Source organism: Microcebus murinus, chromosome 7 (assembly GCF_040939455.1).
Source record: "Microcebus murinus isolate Inina chromosome 7, M.murinus_Inina_mat1.0, whole genome shotgun sequence".
Lineage (NCBI taxonomy): Eukaryota > Metazoa > Chordata > Mammalia > Primates > Cheirogaleidae > Microcebus > Microcebus murinus.
In genome coordinates, this window is record NC_134110.1 from 42,920,935 (window position 1) to 42,943,579 (window position 22,645).

The 22,645-nt window shown below is 35.3% G+C and overlaps 1 protein-coding gene across 2 annotated transcripts in view; it reads left to right on the forward strand.

Annotated features, from left to right (window-relative positions):
- The window catches only part of ATAD2 (ATPase family AAA domain containing 2), a 70,197-nt gene that overhangs the window by 34,922 nt on the left and 12,630 nt on the right, over window positions 1–22,645 (forward strand). For both annotated transcript variants that reach the window (XM_012743334.2, XM_012743333.3), the window contains exons 13-24: window positions 382–470; window positions 4,059–4,218; window positions 5,047–5,137; window positions 5,814–6,128; window positions 6,485–6,614; window positions 6,999–7,185; window positions 8,189–8,374; window positions 16,416–16,551; window positions 17,860–18,056; window positions 18,617–18,776; window positions 21,431–21,553; window positions 21,678–21,821. In XM_012743334.2, coding sequence (XP_012598788.1) covers window positions 382–470; window positions 4,059–4,218; window positions 5,047–5,137; window positions 5,814–6,128; window positions 6,485–6,614; window positions 6,999–7,185; window positions 8,189–8,374; window positions 16,416–16,551; window positions 17,860–18,056; window positions 18,617–18,776; window positions 21,431–21,553; window positions 21,678–21,821 — 1,918 coding nt within the window. The remainder of the gene's footprint in view (window positions 1–381; window positions 471–4,058; window positions 4,219–5,046; window positions 5,138–5,813; window positions 6,129–6,484; window positions 6,615–6,998; window positions 7,186–8,188; window positions 8,375–16,415; window positions 16,552–17,859; window positions 18,057–18,616; window positions 18,777–21,430; window positions 21,554–21,677; window positions 21,822–22,645) is intronic.

Here is a 22,645-nt window from a genome sequence, read left to right on the forward strand (position 1 = left end):
TTCCACAGGTAGTCTTGAATAGATTTTTTGTTAGATAGATTTTGTGTGTCCTAGTAACTATAGCTATAATATAACCAGTGAAATATGTACTTGAATACTTCTAGTTGAAAGTGCAAATAAAATGATAATGTTAGGTCATTACAATTTAGTATGAATTCTTAAGACCTAGTTCTTGGAACTTAAATTTATAAATTATAAATAGTCATAAATAAATTCAGGTAATCAAGTTTGAATGAAAATAGATGGAAATGGTATATAATCAGATTTAGAAATTATATTCTGACAATCAAGTTTGAATGAAATGGATTAAAATGGTTTATATTAATCCTACACATTTGAGGCTTTTTGTAATAACGTACAACCACTGAACTTGCTTTCTAGGCCTATCAGATGCGCCCATCAATTATTTTCTTTGATGAAATCGATGGTCTGGCTCCAGTACGTTCAAGTAGGCAAGATCAAATTCACAGGTAAAACTTGCTTTTTGGCACTTCAAGCTTCCTGCCTAAATTCTGAGCTATATTGACATTGTATGACAGATAGTATGTTAAATGGTGAAAGAAACTTTACAAACTAGTAGTTAACAGTTTTTACAGTAAAACCCTAATATATAGTACAAAAAGAAAAAATGAAGTGTCAGAGTGTTTTAAATCACAGTTTATTGGTTACGGAAGATTTGACTCATGATGCAAACAAATGACCACAGGCCAATGAAGTAAGGCAGATGAAATGAGTGAGGCAAGCCAATGGTAAGAGTAGGGCTGTGGTGAGGTATGTTGCTGAGTGTCCTGGCACAAGAGCATAGCCAGTTATTTTTAGCTCCAACCTGTTATTGATGTGCAGAAGCTGACCCAGACTTGAAAAATTGATTTTTTTTCTCAAATTTTATATGGAAATTGTTAAATATTTTAAATATTGTCAACTAATTTGGATTTTAAGATACCACGTGGGCCAAACAAAATATATCTTAGGACATTACTTAGTTTAAGATTCTAATAGTAGTCCAGCGCCTCATTTTGAAGATAGGAAAATTTCATACACATTCTTCCTCCACCATGATTGGTTGCGTATCCAAGGGAGCATTTTTCCTAGTGCTATTTAAACTTGAATTTAAATTACTTTTAGTGCCAATTCATCTTTAGTTTTTCAGAGCTTTTCAAATGGCCTCATGAATTGTGTGTAATTGCTTAATTAATTTGGAATACACTAAAGCAAATGTTTGCATGCCTTTATGTATGCCAGTATTTTATATTGTAAATAATGTAGATAGTTGAACAAGACATAGTATGTCATTGATAGGTTTTGACTTTTCTAACATCTAGCAGTATTTACTGATAAATATATTCTGATGGCCCTTTTTACTTAATGATAGGCAATTTTATTTGTTGCTCTGAGTATATTAAGATACATATTAAGTACTATGGAAAATATAGTTTTGTCTGTGCATGTCCTATTGGTAATCATACATACTGTTTTTGTATAATGCATTTCATTATCAACCACACTGTATTCCTTGTGTAGTAGGGAGAAACATACTTAACAATACTACCATCACTTTGTAATCAAATAAATTGAGTACTTACTGTATTTGGGGACAGTTCTAAAGGGATTGGAGGAATTTTAACTAAAAAAATTAATAGAGTAATTATAATAAGCAAATCCATACCATCATAAATATCTAATTTTTCCCCCCAAATGTTATATAGGGATCTAAGATCAAATATATAAATGTTTAAGAGAAATTTATGATACAGGTTTGTTTTTAAACCAAAGATATTAAAATTCTGACATAGATTTTTGTTAAATTAAACTTTTCTAGAATTTAGTACATTGAAGATGATTAAACTGTATTTTGTATCTTATTTTGTGATAATACTGTAGAGAAATGTAAGTAAGTAATTATGTGAATGTCATTAGGTGATAATATTTTTAGCCTAAGAGAAAGGATATAAATAGAAAATAAAGAAGTCAAATTAAAAATTTTAAATCTTTACTTTGAATTGAAATATTAATATGAACTCATGAACTTTTTTCATAAAAGAAAAAGAAATCTTTTTTTTTTTTTTATTTTGGCGTATTATGGGAGTACAGATTTTAAGGTTTCAATAAATGCCCATTCCCCCCCTCCCCCCAGAAAAAGAAATCTTAACTCTGTACACTAAAAAGGCCTAGAAGCAATCACAATCCAGTAGCAGTTAGTATCCCTAGTCCCCAGAATGTTGTTTCTAAATAGTAGGACTCAGGAGAGATGGCAGATTGCAACATTGAAGCAGAAAATCAGCAAGACAAGCCTGGAACATCTTCTGGTGCCTGAAAGCAAGGAAGCAATTGAAGAATACTAGATCATAGTAGAATTACATAGGAGCTAATTTTGAAGGGGTTCCCATTGGCAGAAGACGGTACAATTTGAGCATCAAAAATAATGCCTACAAGCTAAGCATGGTGGCTTGTGCCTGTAATCCTAGCTACTCTGGAGGGTGAGACAGGAGGATTGATTGGCTGAAGGCCAAGAGTTTGAGACCAGGCTGGGCAACATAGTGAGACCCCCATCTCCACAAAAAATTTTTGTAAAAATTAGCTTGACCTCCCAAAGTGCTGGGATTACAGACATGAGCCATGCCCAGGCTGTTTGATTTTAAGTAGGAAACTGGTATTGTGTGCCTACTGCAGTGATAAAATAGGAAGTATGTGATACATCTTCCTGTGAAATATGCTATCCCAAATAGTTTAACTTGCATCTATTAAGCTTCTAGATCTAGCTGCCAGTTTAGATGAAAGACAAACAACAGAGGGACAAGTTACAAGATCACATCAGGAAGCAATTGGACCAGTTCAGAATGGAGGAAGGAAATTCTACCAGACAAGTGGCCTAGTTTCTTCAGCAAATAAGTGGCATAGAGGGGGGAAAAGTGAGGGGTACGATGCGAACTGTTAAAGATTTGAGAGACAAATGACCGAGTACACTGTGTGGGTCCTGGATTGAGCAGATCAAACATAGAAAGATACTTCAAGGCAATCAAGGAAAATTAGGATGTTAGATGACATTAAAGAATTATTGTCATTTACTTTGGGGGCAAAGGTATTATGGTTGTTTTGAAGTCCTTATCTCTTAGAAATACATGAAGTACTTACATGAAATATTTATGAATTAAACTGTGTGTCTGAGGTTTGTTGTTGGTTTTTTTTTAAGTGATTAGAGCTAGGCATGGTGGCTCATGCCTGTAATCCCAGCACTTTGGGAGGCCAAGCCAGGAGGATTGCTTGAGCCCAGAGGCTTGAGACCAGCCTGGGCAACATAGCAAGACACCATCTCTACAAAAAAAAGAAATTAACCTGACACGGTGTATGCACCTGTAGTCCCAGATACTTAGTAGGCTGAGGTTGGAGGATCACTTGAGTCAGGAGGCTGCAGTGAGCTATGATGGTGCCACTGCACTCTAGCCTGGGCAATAGAGTGAGACCCTGTCTCTAAAAATGATAAAAATAAGATAGAAAGATAGAAATAGTCAGGTAAAGACATAAAAAAGGAACACTAATAATTGTTGAAGCTATGATGAAGATAGGGAGATCATTTTACTATTATCTTGCCATAATAAAAAGCTTAAAGTGTAACTAAAATCCAATTTTTATGCCTTATGTATATTCTACTTTGTTTTGATGTCCTTTGTTTGATCCTGTGTATATGTAATGAAACACTGTGTCATTTTAACATACTACCTCGTACTACCAGTATTTTATTTATTTTTTTATAATTGCATCATTGTTTGGGAACTCTCAAGTTCCTTTGTAATATTAAGCTACATGAAATGTCTTCCAGGATCCATTTGTAGGGCTCTCAAGACCATCTGTTTTCTGTTGATTTCAAGATTTCAATTTCTATGTGCCATTTAGTAAATTATTTTACAGATTTTTTTTTTTATTCATTGAAAGTAGGAAGTACTCTGAGAAAATTCATTCATATATTTAGTGCAGTAACTTTTACCAAAAGAAGAAATATTACTGAACAATATATTCTGTGTCCGTATTGTTAATCTCTTCTCTTTTATTTTTTAATTTAGTTCTATTGTTTCCACCCTGCTGGCTCTTATGGATGGATTGGACAGCAGAGGGGAAATTGTCGTAATTGGTGCTACCAACAGACTAGATTCTATAGACCCTGCTTTACGAAGGCCTGGTCGATTTGACAGAGAATTCCTTTTTAGCCTACCTGATAAAGATGTAAGAATTTAACATCACTCAAATTTTGAAAAAATACATTGCTTTTTATCATTAACAAGTTTTGGTACAGTATAAATTTGGAGATTCCTGAGTTTAGAGATTCCTGATAGTTGATAGTGAAAAACTCAGATGGGAATAATTTTTTATCCTTTTCTTTAAATATAATAGTGCCTCCCTAGAGCTGAACATAGTGGCTCACACACATCATCCCAGCTACTTGAGAGGCTGAGGCAGGAGAATTGCTTGATCATAGCAGTGAGCTATGATCATACCACTGCACTCTAGCCTGGGTGATACAGTGAGACCCTATCTCTTAAAAAATAACACCTCCCTTAAATTACTCTTACAAATTTTTTCAATTTAAGCATAGCCTTTGGACGTTATCAATTTTGCGTCAGATCATTTGGCTTAATGAGCCAATCCTTAAGCCAATGCATTATCCTTGGCTTTTTCATGAATTCCATCATATAATCCTACCCAGTTTTTTTTAAGTCCATTTAATTTTTTGAGAACCAAAGAAGAAAATATGGGTAGAGCTGTCTGTACTCTAAAAAACTTTTTAATATGTACCAGAAAGAACAATTACTTTAGTAGTTATTTAATTTCTTTCATTTACATTTGTGATAAATATAACTTGAGCACTGTAAATGCAAATCTGTTTCATAATGAAACTTAAGTTCCTTAAACTCTTACAAATAAATCTTTTGTCTCATTTTTACTGTTTCATATATCTATTTATATTAAGTATTGGTTACTTTAAAATTTTAGAAAAGAGTATTTTAAATTGAAATTATTCTAATCTGAATAACACTTTAATTTTATTTGTAGGCTCGAAAAGAGATTCTAAAGATTCACACAAGGGATTGGGATCCCAAACCGCTGGACATATTCTTAGAAGAACTAGCAGAAAACTGTGTTGGTAAACATTGTTTTAAGCAATTAAAAGAAATATTACATTTATTTCAAAAATGGAACAAGTTGCACATTATGTTTAAGGAAATGCAAGATTATATTTATTTCTCATCTCTTATTTATGGCATTTTCTTCTCACAGAGTTCTGGATATTAAATAGATATATTTGGCAAATTGGCCATTGGGGGAATTTAAGACCAAGTAGATAATCATAATTATCCTTTACTGACCATTTATATTTTTCTAGTTATCCTGTTAAACATTCTTTGTATATATTATTTCATGTAATTCCCACATTTGTTCTGTGAAGTAGGTGGCATTAACTCCATGTTACAGATGAAGAAATGGGTGGAGAGTATAAGTGAATCTCCAGAGATCACAGTTTGTAAATGACAAACTGAAATTTGAACCTAGTCTGTGTGATTTTAAAACTCTTGCTCTTAACCCCTGTGATATACTTAGTGCTTGCATATTTCACTCACCAAAGTTGATTGATTTGTAGATGATTATTACCACCATATAAGTTAACTAGGTAAAAGAGATTTTGGTCTTACTACTCTTAAATATTTTGCTACTAAATGCTAAGCTGATTTTTAATTTTCTTTTAATCATGGCCATGCTAATAGGGTTTTGTGTTTTGTTTGTTTGGCTGCCCTCCTGCCTGTCCTTGTTGTTTCGGCTAGGATACTGTGGAGCAGATATTAAGTCAATATGTGCTGAAGCTGCTTTATGTGCTCTACGTCGACGCTACCCACAGATCTATACCACTAGTGAGAAACTACAGTTGGATCTCTCTTCGGTTAATATCTCAGCTAAGGATTTTGAGGTGGCTATGCAAAAGATGATACCAGCCTCCCAAAGAGCTGTGACATCACCTGGGCAGGCACTGTCCACCATTGTGAAACCACTTCTGCAAACCACTGTTCACAAGATCTTAGAAGCTCTGCAAAGAGTATTTCCACATGCAGAAATCAGAACAAATAAAACACTGGACTCAGGTATAAAACTTGATTGACCATTTAAAGTTAGTTTTCATAATGAGTAAAGCAAACCATGTTTTTATACATCCCAGAAATGTTTTCTTTATGTAAAAATAAAAAGTCTCTTGCAAAGAATTTGGTTGTACTTTACCTGCAATATTTGAAGAAAATTTACTTCATGGACTACCCTTAACTTAATCTGTTTTAAATTTGGAATGCATTTTTATATTTATTTGTTAAGTCATATCTGTGCAAATATTTTTGACTCTGAAAAACTTTCATTGAAGTATGCTGACTTGCTAACTGAAGTATTACATAAGGGTTTGCTTTGCAATTCAGAAAAGTTACGAATATACCATCTTTTTGTTTTATAGATATTTCTTGTCCTCTGCTAGAAAGTGACTTGGCATACAGTGATGATGATGTTCCATCAGTATATGAAAACGGACTTTCTCAGAAATCTCTTAAGACAAAAGAAAATTTTAATTTTCTTCATTTAAATAGGTATATTTTCCTTGCAAATGAATTCTTTTATTCTTTTTTTGTTATTTTTTATCTTTTTTTTTATTTTTTTTTATTTTTTTTTTTTTTACACACAGATGTCTGAGAGCATTTATCTTTTTTTTGTTGGTCTTCTTTTAAGTTAAAATATCAGAAATTTTTTTTACTATAGTGACAGCTGTTGTCATTATAGTAAAAATTACACTATATAAAAGTATTCCTGAAAATCTGTGGGGGTAAATTGTTTCCACAAACTGTGAACCTTGTTCTGATTGGCTGATCTTATGGGCAAGATATTTGACTTATGAAAGTTCGTAATTGGTAATTTGGGGGAAGCATTTAAACTTTTTTTTTTCTAAAACATAGCTTATTAATCATTTCTTTCAGAAATGCTTGTTACCAACCTATGTCTTTTCGACCAAGAATATTGATAGTGGGAGAACCAGGATTTGGGCAGGGTTCTCACTTGGCACCAGCTGTCATTCATGCTTTGGAAAAATTTACTGTGTATACATTAGACATTCCTGTTCTTTTTGGAGTTAGTGCTACGTCCCCTGAAGAAACATGTGCCCAGGTAATTTGTTGGTGCTCAAATAAGCTATATGACAAAGCAGTCATCCAGAGACAAGCTAGAATTGCCTCAGTCTTTCTGTATTGTTTTTATCTTTCTGATTTGGAACTTCAGATTTGCAAAGTAGAACTATGCATAATTGCTTAGTCACTAAAAAATATGGGTTTAAATCCCAGATCTACCACTTAATATCTGTGTGACCTTAGGAAAGTTACTAGATCTCTGTGTCATTTTTTTCTCATTTGCAAAATGCAGTAATAATGGTACTTAACCTCACACAGCTGTTGTGAGAATTAAATAAGTTCTTTAATCAGTGACTGTTCTTATGAGTACTCAGATATTCTGCAGTTTGCTATTTTTATATATAAATTTATTAACATAAAAATATTAATATTTATAATTTTGTTTTATCTTGGTAACCACAACAGAAAAGTCTGCTAGATTTTTTTTTTTTTTTGAGACAGAGTCTTGCTCTGTCCGCTGGGCTAGAGTGCTATGGCATAAGCCTGGCTTACAGCAACCTCAAACTCCTGGGCTTAAGCAATCCTTCTGCCTCAGCCTCCCAAGTAGCTGGGACTGCAGGCATGTGCCACCATGCCCAGCTAATTTTTTCTATATATTTTAGTGGGCCAATTAATTTCTTTCTATTTTTAGTAGAGACAGGGTCTTGCTTTTCTCAGGCTGGTCTCAAACTCCTAAGCTCAAACCATCCGCCCACCTCGGCCTCCCAGAGTGCTAGAATTACAGGCGTGAGCCACAGCGCCTGGCCAAGTCTTCTAGATTTCTTGAGCTGTTTTTTGGTTGCTTAAAGTAATTATGTTTTCCAAAATATGCAACTTTATAAAAACACTTAAAAACAAGGTTATGGGATTGTGGGGGAAAACATTTGTAAAACTTTAGGGTTTTGTGTGATGATTTTGTGAGGTTAAACGTTGTTTCAGACTAATAGACCTGGCTTTACTAATGTGCTGACTCTAATGAATATGATTTTTCTTCCCTCTCCTAGATGATTCGTGAAGCTAAGAGAACAGCACCAAGCATAGTGTATGTTCCTCATATCCACTTGTGGTGGGAAATAGTTGGACCAACACTCAAAGCCACATTTACCACATTATTACAGAATATTCCATCATTTGCTCCAGTTTTACTACTTGCAACTTCTGACAAACCCCATTCTGCTTTGCCAGAAGAGGTAATTTATATTTTAAAAAGAGAGTTGTTTATACCAAAATAATGATAACTTATTGTAAACTACAGAAGTAAATAAAATAAGGAAAAGTTTTCTTATCAAAGACACCATTGTTAACTACTTAGTATATGTGCTCATTGGGTAAGATAGCATGTGTATATATATAGTAAGGATACATTATAAATATTTTCTCTTACAAAAATGAGATAATATACATACTGTTCTGCAATTTGCTTTCTTCACTTATCAATATATCTTATGTATTTGTTAGTACTGAAGTCTCCTTTCTTTTAAGAGCTATATGACTTTTTCCATTGTCTTGATGTACCATAATTTATCCAAATCCCCCCCTAAAAGATTTTTTTGGTGGTTTTTCAGTTTTTTTCTATTGGACTGCTACAGCGAGCATCCTCGTGTTTTAATTTATATGAGTATTACTATGTGGATTTTTTTTAGCATTGATTCATAGAAGTGGAATAGCTGTATCTGAGTCAGGGAGTATAATTACAATTTTTTAACAGTACCAAATTACTCTCTTTGAAGTTTATGTCAATTTAGACAATTACCAATAGTGAGGAAAAATTATGTTTCTTCTGCCTAGAATACTCTCTTCTTATATACTTGCCTGGCATGATCATTCATTTCCCTCAGATCTCTGCCCAAATACCACCTTAGGAAGATCTGATCAGAGTTTCTTAATGACAACAATAGCTCCTCCACCCATCACTCTCTTTTCCCTTTCTGTGCTTTATTTTTATCACTACCTGCCACTAAATATTAATTTATTTAACTCTGTTCCACCTATCAGAATGTGTAGTACATGAAGTCAGGGACTTTTTTCCCCCCACCTCCATGTCCACAGAGCATGTAATATGCATATTGTAGGCTTCTGCCTATTTTCTTTTTTTTCTTTATTTTTTTCCCTCTTTTTTTATATTTTTTTTGTTTTATTTTTTACAAAACCACATGTTGACAAATGCCTATTTTCTTTTAATGAATAAATTTCGTATGTATTTTTTTCCTATACCTTTGACAAAATTAGTTATACTGTTTTTAGAATATTGCTAGGAAGATGAAGGCAAATACTTACTAAAGAAATATTTATTGAGTGCTTACTCTGCCAGGCATGGTTCTAGGCACTAGGAATATAACAGTGAAAATGATAAAAATTTATATCCTCGGCCGGGCGCGGTGGCTCACGCCTGTAATCCTAGCTCTCTGGGAGGCCGAGGCGGGCGGATCCTTTGAGTTCAGGAGTTCAAAACCAACCTGAGCAAGAGCGAGACCCCGTCTCTACTATAAATAGAAACAAATTAATTGGCCAACTAATATATATACAAAAAAATTAGCCGGGCGTGGTGGTGCATGCCTGTAGTCCCAGCTACTCGGGAGGCTGAGGCAGAAGGATCGCTTGAGCCCAGGAGTTTGAGGTTGCTGTGAGCTAGGCTGACGCCACGGCACTCACTCTAGCCTGGGCAACAAAGTGAGACTCTGTCTCAAAAAAAAAAAAAAAAAAATTTATATCCTCCTTACATATATAGGGCTAACAGTTGAGAGGGAGAAAAGGCATAAACAGATAAATTCTTAAAATATATAATAGTAACATTGTCATGGAGAAAATGTTAGGTAAAAAGTGCCAAAAGAGTATGATAGTGTCACAATGTTAAATAAGGGCTCAGTGAGAAGATGACATTTGAATGAAGACCTGAGAAAAGTAAGGTAGTGAACCATTTGAGTATCTGAGGACAAAAGATCCTGGCAGAGGAAAAAGCAAGTGCAGGGGCCCTGAGTCCAAACTGTCTGGCATGTTAGAAAAATAGCAAGAAGGCCAGGGTGATAGAGCAGAGTGAATAAGGGGCAGTATAGGGGAAATGGGGTCAAGGAGTTGTCAGCAGACCAGATTATGTCCCTGGTGGCTCTGTTTTAAAAATTGATGATACGCTTGAAGCTCTTGCATGGCGGGGTGGGAAGGGGGGGCAGGGACAGGATATGTAACCCTAACAATATTTGTACCCACAGAATTTGAGGTTAAAAAAAAAAAAAAAGAATTGATGATAAAACCTGAAAGCCGAATAAGCTAGGAAATGTATATGAAATATATGTTATAGACTTTTTGGGTGAGAAGGGTCTTTAAAGCTTTGTAGTTTAGTTAATTATCTAGTTTTGGTTTTAGTTTTTTAGAGACAAAGCCTGACTCTGTTGACCAGGCTGGAGTGCAGGACTTGATCATAGCTCACTGTTCTTTCAAACTCCTGGGCTCAAGCAATTCTCCCATCTAAGCCTTCCAAAGTGCTGGGATTATAGGTGTCAGCCACCATGCCTCGCTAATTATCTAGTTTTAGACTCTCCTTTATAGTCTGTCCTTCGTATGAATATGCCACCTATGTTGAAAACACCTTCTGCACAGTTCTCTTTGTTAGCTCTGACTAACGAAATCCAACTTATTTTGGGAAGCTTCCCCTTCCCTCCCCTCCCCTTTCCTTTTTCTTTTTTTGAGACAGAGTCTCACTTTGTTGCCCTGGCTAGAGTGCTGTGGCATCAGCCTAGCTCACAGTAACCTCAAACTCCTGGGCTCAAGCGATCCTTCTGCCTCAGCCTCCTGACTAGCTGGGAATACAGGCATGCACCACCATGCCCAGCTAATTTTTTCCCCAATTAATTTCTATTTTTAGTAGAGATGGGGTCTCACTCTTGCTCAGGCTGATTTTGAACTCCTGACCTCAAATGATCCACCAGCCTCGGCCTCTCAGAGTGCTAGGATTATAGGCATGAGCCACCGCACCTGGCCTGTTCCATTTGTTTTAAATAAAGTTTGTAGTTTGTTCAAAATTCAAGTTACTCTCCTGAATGTCTTTCTGTTTTGAAAGCCTGTAGCCAGAATGAATGAATTACTCTTAGTGGTGTTCTAATTAACACAGAATAAAGAAGGATTGTAATTTAATAGCCATATTATACCACTGGCTTATAGTCAATGTCAAAACTTTATTAATCATTTTGAGGTTTGAAATAAAATAAGTTTATACTCTTGTTAACAAGACAAACTAGCTGAACTTTCTTTTTATGGATGTAGAGAGAATAAAAATGTAATCAGTTTAATATGGGTAAACTTTACTGAGAATTTGAATGCTGCACTAAAAGATCTTTTTTTAAAAGAATATCTTGTCTAACTTTTTTCTTAGCGTAATATTACCTAAGCATATAATTGTAAACTGGATAAAGTATCCCAGTATGACAGTGTACAGTATGGGATGAGGGGAGGATGGTGGGCCAAAAGGCTAAGAATTGTTCATTTTTATAAATGAACAATCTAGTCAATCTGGTTGCAAATAAGTGAGTCCACTTTGAGCCTAGTCCACTTTGAGCCTTGTGTAGTTTATAGTGATTCAATGATACAATTGATATGGAATTGGACTATAATATATGAGGAATACTGTATGATCCATTTTCAGCTACATTAAACTTTATTCATCTCAAAACTATAGTCAGAAAATGGTTGTATATATGCTTCAGTACTAGTATACCCTAACAACTCAGACCAGTTTGGAAAGATGAGAAAGAATGACATTAGTAGATTAGAAATTTTCATGAATCCATGAAAGACAAAGTAGTAGGTATTAGATTGATAAAGGTAACCACAATTCAAAGCACATGCATGAAAGGACTGCTTTGAAAGGTAGAAGTGGTTTCTAGCTCTGGGTTAGTGCTACAAAGGAGTTGAAATAGCCTTTGGACAATTCTGGAGTAATTGGCTTTCTTCACTTCCCAGTCCCTATACCAGCCAGCAGTCAGCAGGGTTTGTCCTCGGCTAGAACAGTGACTTTGGGCCCTAAGACCACTGTGGCAGAGATTCACATATGGCTGTTGATATTAGGAGAAATGGGGAGCCTCTGTACCCAGAGGACAATTTCAGGCTCATTTTGTTTCCAGTATAGGCTGACTTCTTCCATAATCACTGAAGTAAGGAGCTAGAGTAAACATAAATAGCATGTATGGACAATCACAGGTTTCAAAGGCAAAAATAAGCTTATAAATAAGCATTTGAGAAAGGACAGCCCCTAGATAATCATATCCATGTATCATAAACAGACTGTTGTGACAACCAGTAGGAGACATTATAAATGAAATAACTCCCCTAAAAAAGGAAATGAAAAAACCCCTAGGGCTGAGAAGGAGCAGACATAGATGAAGAGTAAATTGTCAAGGGGAAAGGTCATGTGACTAGTATTTCTTAGTTTGTGACACAAAAGTACAAAGACTTGAAAAGTATGAGAAAAGATTAAAAAGTATGAGAAAAGAAATGGAGGAGATAGATTAAGGTCTAATGTCTACTGGGATTTATGGGAGGTGAACACAAATGTAGGATAGAAAATACACATGTAGTAGAAGAACGTTTTGTACAATTAAAGAATACCATAAGTCTTTAGATTTAAAAGGCCCCCTGTGTTCTAAATAAGATAAATACTTTACCTAGATATGTCAAAGGTACATAAAAAATCTTCCAAAAGAAAAAACATTACTAGCAAAGACAAAATGAAATTGCTTCTACCTTCTCATTGGCAACACTGGCTACTTAGGAGACAGTGGAGCTATATTTTCAAAGTTCTGAAGAAAACTAATTTTGACCTATAATTTCCTATCTAACCAAGTTAGCATTTGAGTGATAGAGCAAAATGAAGTTATTTTTGGTTTTTTTTGTTTTTTTTTTTTTGAGACAGAGTCTCACTTTGTTGCCCAGGCTAGAGTGAGTGCCGTGGCATCAGCCTAGCTCACAGCAACCTCAATCTCCGGGGCTCAGCGATCCTTCTGCCTCAGCCTCCCGAGTAGCTGGGACTATAGGCATGCGCCACCATGCCCGGCTAATTTTTTTTTTGTATATATATTTTTAGTTGGTCAATTAATTTATTTCTATTTTTGGTAGAGACGGGGTCTTGCTCAGGCTGGTTTCGAACTCTTGACCTTGAGCAATCCGCCCGCCTCGGCCTCCCAAAGTGCTAGGATTACAGGCGTGAGCCACCACGCCCGGCCTGAAGTTATTTTTGAACATGGAATGTCTAAGAAACTATTACATATAAACCCCTGACTAAAAGAATTACTTAAGGATTATTTTTCCTTTTGGGTTTTTTATTTTGTAGTAGCAGCATATAAGAAGCAGTGATCAAAGAAAACAGTAAAACTTATAATCATAAAATTGTGATAGAAAAATTTTTTTAGAGAAACGTAAAATTAAATCTAAGTTGGTCTGAACTTGAAGTAGCAAGAAGGGCATAGTAAAGGAGAAGAGGGAAGTGAAAACATGTCGAAGCTTTTATCTGATATGTGGATACTGATTAACCTTAGACTTTGGTAGAAAAAGAAGCTTAAATATATTAAAACTTATAAGATTAAAAGAATAGAAATCTAGCATATAACTTGCAGGCCACAAGAAAGGGAAAAAAGTACAAATTCCCATAAAAATCCCCCCCAAATTTAAGTGGGTTCTAAAATTTAATGTAGAAGAAAAAAGTGCTTGAATTTCTAAGAAAAGTTTGAAAAAGCAATGAGGTGTTTCTTAGCCCACCAAATATTAAAGCACATGTACCACAAAGCTACTGTAATTAAAGCTGTGGAATTTGAGCCAGGATGAATAAATTAACAGAATATAGTCCATTACGAGAACTTTGTAGACATAGTAATTTATTAAATGAATTAGCACAAATAAAAGATTTATTTCATAAATAATATTGGAATAATAGGAAAATTTATATATCAAAGTATTACAGAAAAACGTTTTCTTAATTGTCTTTGTTCATTTTTACTGCTGTAACAAAGTACCTTATGCTGCATAATTTATAAACAACAAAAATTTATTCCCGGCCGGTCGCAGTGGGTCACTCCTGTAATCCTAGTACTCTGGAATGGCAGGCCGAGGCTGGCGGATTGCTCGAGGTCAGGACCAGCCTGAGCAAGAGCGAGACCCCCATCTCTACTAAAAATAGAAAGAAATTAATTGACCAACTAAAAATATATAGAAAAAATTAGCCGGGCATGGTGGCGTATGCCTATAGTCCCAGCTACTCAGGAGGCTGAGGCAGAAGGATCGCTTGAGCCCAAGAGTTTGAGGTTGCTGTGAGCTAGGCTGACACCATAGCACTCTAGCCCAGGCAACAGAGTGAGACTCTGTCTCAAAAAAAAAAAAAAAAATTATTCCTTACAGTCTGGAGGCTAGGAAGTCAAAGATCAAGGAACTAGCAGGTTCAGTGTCTGGTGAGGGCTGCTCTCACCTAAGATGGTACCATATTCCTTTGTCCTTACATGGCAGAAGGGGGCAAATGTTCCCCTCAAATGGCAGAATATGAAAGGGCAAAAAGCAGCCTAATTAGTTCCCTTTTGTAAGACACTAATACTATCCATAAGAGTAGAGCCTTCATGGCCTAATCACTTCTTAAAGGTCCTACTTCTAAATACTATTACATTGGGGATAAGTTTCAACATGGATTTGGGAAGAGATACATTCAAACCATAGCAATAATCTTGGAACATAGAAACTCTGCAAAACAAAAAATGCAAAAATCATAAATACAAATTTATCTATATCAAAGATACCCTAAACAAAGTACTTTAAGCAACATTACTAGTTATAAACATTATCCCCTAACAATAATAATAATATTATTGGGACAGGTCTAGAGGTTTGTTTTGAAACATCCTTTTGGGATCTGTTTTGCCTTTTTTTTTTTTAATGGCAGTAAGATACACATAACAGAATTTACCATATTAACCATTTTTTTATTTTTACTTTTTTATTTTTTCCAGCATATTGTGAGGATACAAATGTTAAGGTTATGTATATTACCCTTGTCCCCCCCCATATTAACCATTTTTAAGCATACAATCCAATGACATTAAGTATATTCACAATGTTGAGCAACCATCACCTCTGTCCATTTTTAGAGTTTTGTCATCTCAAGTAGAAACTTTGTGCCTATTAAACAATAACTCCCCAGTCCTTTCTTCCCCTAGCCCTTGTAAACTGTTAGACTTTGTCTCATAAATTTATTTATCCTAGGTACCTTGTATAAGTAGAATCATACAATAGTTGTCATTTGTGTCTGTCTTATTTCACTTAGCATATTTATGGGGTTCATTCATGTTGTACCTCATGTCCAAATTTTATTCATTTTTAGGCTAAATAGTGTTCCATTGTATATGTATACCTCATTTTGCTTATCCATTCATCTGGTGATGGACATTTGGGCATCGCCACTCCCTGATTTTTGTGAATAATGCTGCTATGATTATTGGTGTATACATATCTGTTTGAGTCTTTGTATTGAGTTCTTTCGGCTCTATACCTAGAAACAAAATTGCTGGGTTGCATGCTATGTTTAACTTTTTGAGAAACTACCATACTATTTTCCACAGTAGTGGCTATACTATTTTACATTCTTACCAGCAGTCCACAAGGTTTCAAATTTCTCCATATACTTGCTAACACTTATTTTCTGGCCTTTATATCTTACTGAACAACTGCTTCTTTTCTTATCTTGCTTTTCACTTTGAGTTCTGATTAATTGATCTCAGCAAACCCTCTAAGTAAAATGTATCTTGTCAGTTACTATATTAATTGTAGTTTGGATTCTTGAGTTTTAAAGATCTTATGAGTCTTAGTTCCTAATCTATTGCAAACATGGTTTATACATAAATCCAGCATTCTTAAAAGACTTGGTTTAAAAATTATTTCTTTATTATACAGTTTAGATTGTCATTAAAATATGTGTATAATAACCTACTGTTCTATTAAATGATAGATACATGCATTTTGTATGCATATGTATATATATATATATACCACATATATGTATGTACTGTACAGATGCTTCACAACTTATGATGGGTTTATCAGTACATAACCACATCATAAGTTGAGTAGTATACTGAATGTGTATTACTCTCAGACCGTTGTATAGCCTAAAAAGCATAAGTCAAACCATTGTAAGTCAAAGACTGTCTATAAAATCCATAAATATATACATATATATGTATCGCATTTATTTTCTTTTTTAAGGTGCAAGAATTGTTTATCCGTGATTATGGAGAAATTTTTAATGTCCAGTTACCAGGTGAAGAAGAACGGACAAAATTTTTTGAAGATTTAATTCTAAAACAAGCTGCTAAGCCTCCTATATCAAAAAAGAAAGCAGGTGAGTTCCTATGTCAAAATTAATATATAGTAACTTTGATAAAGTGGGCATAAAATATCAGTTAATGACATTGACATCAATCTGATAACATAAGCTGGAACTCCAGTCATGGGTTAATGCGTCTCCTCCTTAAAATCTCTATGCTTCCTGCCCGGGTGCAGTGGCTCAAGCCTATAATCCTAGCACTCTGGGAGGCCAAGGCAGGAGGATTGCTTGAGGCCAGGAGTTCAAGACCAGCCTGAGCAAGTGTGAGACCCCGTCTCTACAAAAAATAGAAAAAATTATCTGGGCATGATGGTTCACACCTGTAGTTCCAGCTACTCATGGGGTTGAGGCAAGAGAATCACTTGACCCCAGGAGTTTGAAGTTGCAGTGAGCTATGATGATGCCACTGTACTCTAGTCTAGTCAACCAAGCAAGACTCTGTCTCCAAAATACAAAAAGTCTATGCTTCCTGTTAAAAGGGACTGAAGTTCCTGAGACACACAAGGTCTTTCATAGTGTAGCCCCAATCTATCTTTTCAAGCTCATTTTAGGCACTTGTGTTCTCCCCCCACCAACCCCATCTATCACTTCTTTTCTTACAAAATACTCTATCTTTAAGCCATACATAACATATTCCTACCCTTTTATGATTTCATTCATGCGTGCTCTGTCAATAAATGCTTCTATCTCTGTTTCTGTCTCTGCTTGTCCTTCTAGTATAACTCATCTTTTTATTCTTTATGAGGCTTTCCCTAACTTACCTAGGCAAAATTATCTCTAGTTTTATGACCTATTGCACTTTTTAAATACTAATATGACATTACAATGATATCATTATGTCTCTTACTCCCTTAATACATTGCCAGCTTATTGGGGTAGAACTCTCATATTCCTTTTTTTTTTTTAATCCTGAGGACTCATTGTGTATCTCTTTGAACAAAATTAAACTTTTGTTATATTTGAAACATCACATTTTTCATTAGTTCACAAATTTACCAGTAAAGAAGACTTTTTTATAGTTAGAATATTTTTGTCCTAGAAATAATACATTTTCAAAGTTTTAATAACCTCTTAAATTATCTTAAAATGGAGCAGAGGTAATGACTTTTAGGAATTAGCATTCCAAATTACAAGTTACCAGTTATTTCTGGAGGGGCTATAACACTAGAGTTTATGATAATACTTTTGTATTTCAATCCTTGGATTCCCAGCAGATATAAGGAAGATAACCCCTCAAACAAAGCCTGGCGTTTTTTGCACTACATCATTTATCACCTCAATATTATAGAACAGTATTAACCAAAATCTTCCATTCATATGAAGTTTTGCAGGCCTTGGAGGTACTCCCAGTAGCACCACCACCTGAGCCAAGGCCATTGACAGCAGAAGAAGTAAAACGACTAGAAGAACAAGAAGAAGATACATTTAGAGAACTGAGGATTTTCTTAAGAAATGTTACACACAGACTTGCTATTGACAAACGATTCCGAGTATTTACTAAGCCTGTTGACCCTGATGAGGTATTAATTTAATCTTTGGATCAAATGTTTTCTAGGCCACAGTGCTTCAAAATCCAAGAATATTTGAATAGTTTGTGTGATTCCTTGTCTACACTCTGAACTTGTTTTCTCTTTATGGAAAACTTGTACTGAGTTAGTGTCCTAAGCACATGGAGACTTTAAAAGCTATATAACACATTTTCCTTTCTTTCAGACAATTGACTTTATCCGCCTAATCCAAACATTATAGAAGGAATTTAAGAATATCTTAATGCCACATGATGTTACTATGACCTACGTGGTTGGAAGTGAGCTAGAGAGCTAGGTCTTAAGTTGCCATTGATGGCCAACAACTGGATGAGAAAAAAATACAGGAAATTACTGGAAAATACAGCTGCCCATGAACAGGAATAAATACAAAACACAAGCAGCATTAGATAGAGTGAAAGATTTCATGTTAATGTATTATCCCTATTGTAGTTCTTCCCTATTCCCTGTATTGCCTGGCAGAGAAACTTGACTCAAGTGTTTTTTATGTTTAGAGTTAATTTAGTGATTTGGCTCATTTGCTTGAATTTTAGGTTCCTGATTATGTCACTGTAATAAAGCAACCAATGGACCTTTCATCTGTAATCAGTAAAATTGATCTACACAAGTATCTGACTGTGAAAGACTATTTGAGAGATATTGATCTAATCTGTAGTAATGCTTTGGAATACAATCCCGATAGAGATCCTGGAGGTGAGCATTAGTGGATTTTTTTTCCAGGGGTGGAGTAGGGGCTGCTAATACTTAGTGAGGATTGATTTTTATATTGGGTGCGTTTTTTTTAAACTTTTTTATTTTTAATTATTATAGGTACATAATAATTGTATGTATTTATAGGGTATATGTGATATTTTGATGCCAGCATACAATGTGCATTAATCAAATCAGGGTAATTGGAGTATCCATCACCTCAAGCATTTATCATTTATGATGGGAACATTCCAGTTCCACTCTTTTAGTTAATTTAAAGTATACACCTAACTTATTGTTGATTATAGTTACTTTATTGTGCTATCAAATATTATTCATTCTAACCATCTAACTATATTTTTGTACCCATTAACCATTCCCACTTTATCTCCCTCTCCCTGCTACCCTTCCCAGACTCTGGTAACCATCATTCTACTCTCTGTCTCCATGAGATCAATTGTTTTAATATTTAACTCCCATCACATGCTATGTTATAAACATTTTACGTACATAATGCTATTTAATTCTCACAACAACTGTATCCCCATTTACAAATGGTGGACGTTCAGAGAAGTTAAAAACCTTGCTCAAGGTCACAAGGTACAGAGGCAGAATTTGAATACAGGTTTCCTTCACTCCTAAATCCCTGTTTATTAACAATTAACATAATATATCCTCTGATGCTGCAGTCTCCAATCCCCGGGCCATGGCCTCATATGGCAGAGCTGCTGCTACCCCCTACACCCCCAACCCCATCCCTGTCAGTGGAAAAATTATCTTCCATGAAAGTTAGGAAGGGGGGTGTGCACAGCAGGAGGTGAGTGGCTGGCAACAAAGTGAAGCTTCATCTATATTTACAGCTGTTCCCCATTGCTCACATCACTGCCCCCGCAACCCACACACCACCTCGTCCTGTCTGAGGAAAAATTGTCTTCCATGAAATAGGTCCACAGTGCCAGAAAGGCTGGGGACCACTGTCCTAATGAGGCACAAAATAGCTTGTTTACTTTGTGTATCAGTGCTCTTTTTCAAAATAGAAAAATAGATAGTCTGTAATAAAAATAGGTTTTAAAAGATTCTCTTTAAGACCATTATAATTTTTATTACAAAAGTAATATAGTATAATACTTGCTAATAGTAATATGAAAAAAATCTAAGTCCCCGATTTCCTTTTTCCAAAGGTGGGCACTTAAGTTTGGGGATATCTTTCCAGACCTTTTTCTATGCTCATATCACCTATAGTCTAAACTGCCTCTATTAATAAATAAAATTTATAAAGTAAAGAGTTTTTAATGGTATATTTTGTTCTGCAACTTGTTCATTTCCAAGAAATGTTCTTTCTCAGGTTTTTATTTTTTCCTATCTTCCTGTTCTTGTTTTATGAATGCAGTGTTCTTTATCAGTGGATCAGAAACATTTTTTTAGTAGTTCTATTTTCTGCATTTTCTCCTCTAGTATATTTGTCTTGTTTATAAATTGGTGGTGCTTATAAGTTAGATTGATTAGCACAGGGAACTACTGAGAATTTCTTCAACAATTGAAAAGCTCCCTTTTCTTCCCCTCCCAGTCCTCTTCCCCACCCTCCTTAAGCTTTTCTCTGTAGTTTATAGTTCTGGAGGTAAGCAGGGGGAAATAAGCCAGCAAGAACACTCCTTAATTGTAGTAAGAAGAAAGCAGTTACTCTGGAAACAGAGGGCTTTTTGTGTTCCAATACAGTCATGTTGCTGCTGCTTCTCTTTCTGTCCATTGTAGCAATCTGAAATTACTTTAGTTTGGGCTAAATTACTAATGTTTGAACCAGTGGTGCTCAAACTTTAGTGGGCATCAGAATCTCCTAAAGGACTTCTTAAAATATAAATCAATGGGCTCTATCTCTGGGGTTTCTGATTCCATAGGTGTGGGGCCTGAGAATTTGCATTTCTAACAAGTTCCCAGGTGATGCTGATGCTGCTGGGTTCAAGAACCACTACTTAGACTTTGCCCTGACTTTCTTCAGCCCCAATGTCTTGTTAGAAGTCCCTTTCATCATTCCTTGTAGCTATTTCTTGTAGTTATACCTGTCAGTCACAACCTGGGAATGAATATTGCAGTCTGTTGTCCTGTGATAGGTATTGATCTAGCAGTTCAAGCAATCCCACTTTTACTTACTACCTGTCTTCTGCTTTAAAGCATATTCCAGTTTACAGCACTCCTACTCTGAGCTTAGGATTTTTTTCAGTGTTTCCTATGTAGAGTTGCTGTTTCATTGTCTTTGTTAGTTTCTCTGTCAATGCAATTACATCCTCTATATCTCTTCCAAAAGTTTTCCACAGTCCTTATTCATTAATGACACTGACAACCTTACCTTTTGTTTTTGTTGGCATCATGATTGTTTAGTCTCTTGCTATTCGTTGATTCTTTTTTTTTTTTTCCTGATATTTAAAAGGGATTTGAATAGGGTAAAGCAATAGAATTGTTTGGGTTTAATCTGCCATGTTGAAATAGATGTCCAGGACATTAAATTAGCACCAAAAACAGAATAACACAATTTCAATAACTTTTACTATTTATGGTAAAAGTAATTGTAAGGGCTACCATCTTAGCCCAATATGTTGAGGGTTTTTTTGGTAAATTATTAAAAAGAAATTTAAGAATTGTATATTTTTACCATTTTATAGATCGTCTTATTAGGCATAGAGCCTGTGCTTTAAGAGATACTGCCTATGCCATAATTAAAGAAGAACTTGATGAAGACTTTGAACAGCTCTGTGAAGAAATCCAGGATTCTAGAAAGAAAAGAGGTAGGAAAATGATTTGGCATCAGAAAAAGGTGCTTCAGATATGTATTGAGTACTTTAAAACAAACCTTCATATAATTTTGAAATCTGGAAATCCTTCTTGACATCCCACATGTCTATTTATAAGGTTGCAGCTCCTCCAAATATGCGCCATCTTACTACCATGTGATGCCAAAGCAAAATTCCACTCTTGCTGGTGATAAAAAATCAGATGCAGAGCAGACTGAAAAGCTAAAGACACCCAATACTCCCATGGCTTACAGCACTCCTGGTAAGCACTCGGGTAATTTTCATTTCTGAAATTGTAACCTTTATTCCCTTCTAATCCCATTCACTTTCTCCCTCAGGTTTCTTTATGTTAATGCAGTAAATTATATTGATTTTGTTAATATTAAGGCAACCTTGCATTCTCAAAATAAGTCCAAGCTAATATACCACTTGGAACCCCAGTTTACCATCTAATTGTGGATTGATTTGAAACTGATTTTTACTTTCTGTAAATTCTGGCCTATTTCCTATTCCTCCTTATTTTTATAGTATAACTCCAGAGAGTACCAGCCCAAAACCTGTGGGGTTTTTCACGACCTACCTTCCTTGGCAGGCCCTTAATTCCAATTTTTGTTCTGTAAGCCCCATGAATGTCAGACTTGCTCAGTCTCTCTTATTCATTTGTTTTCCCAGGTTTTGGTGCAATAATTTTCCGCTGCCTTGTTAGATCTCTTTGTGTGTGTGTGTGTGTGTGTGTGTGTGTGTGTGTGCGCGCGCGCGCGCGCGCTGAGGTTAAAACCTTCTGTTACTGTATTACAAGTTTATCCATATTGGGGTGATTGATTTGAGATAAATAAAAGAGTAAGCCCTGCTCCCTTTCTTTTATAAAAATGGGAGAAGGCAGCTGGGAAAGGGAGAATGAGAAAGGAGAATTAGCAATAGGCCTTGACTGCCAGAATGCTCTCAGTCAGATCAACTTCAAGCAAATATATATAGATGGAAACTGAGGGCATGGAAACTGGCTCCCTTAAAACAATCAATTTCTAGCTATATGACCAAAAGGATTACACATACTATGTCCACTCAAAGACATGTACAAGAATGTTC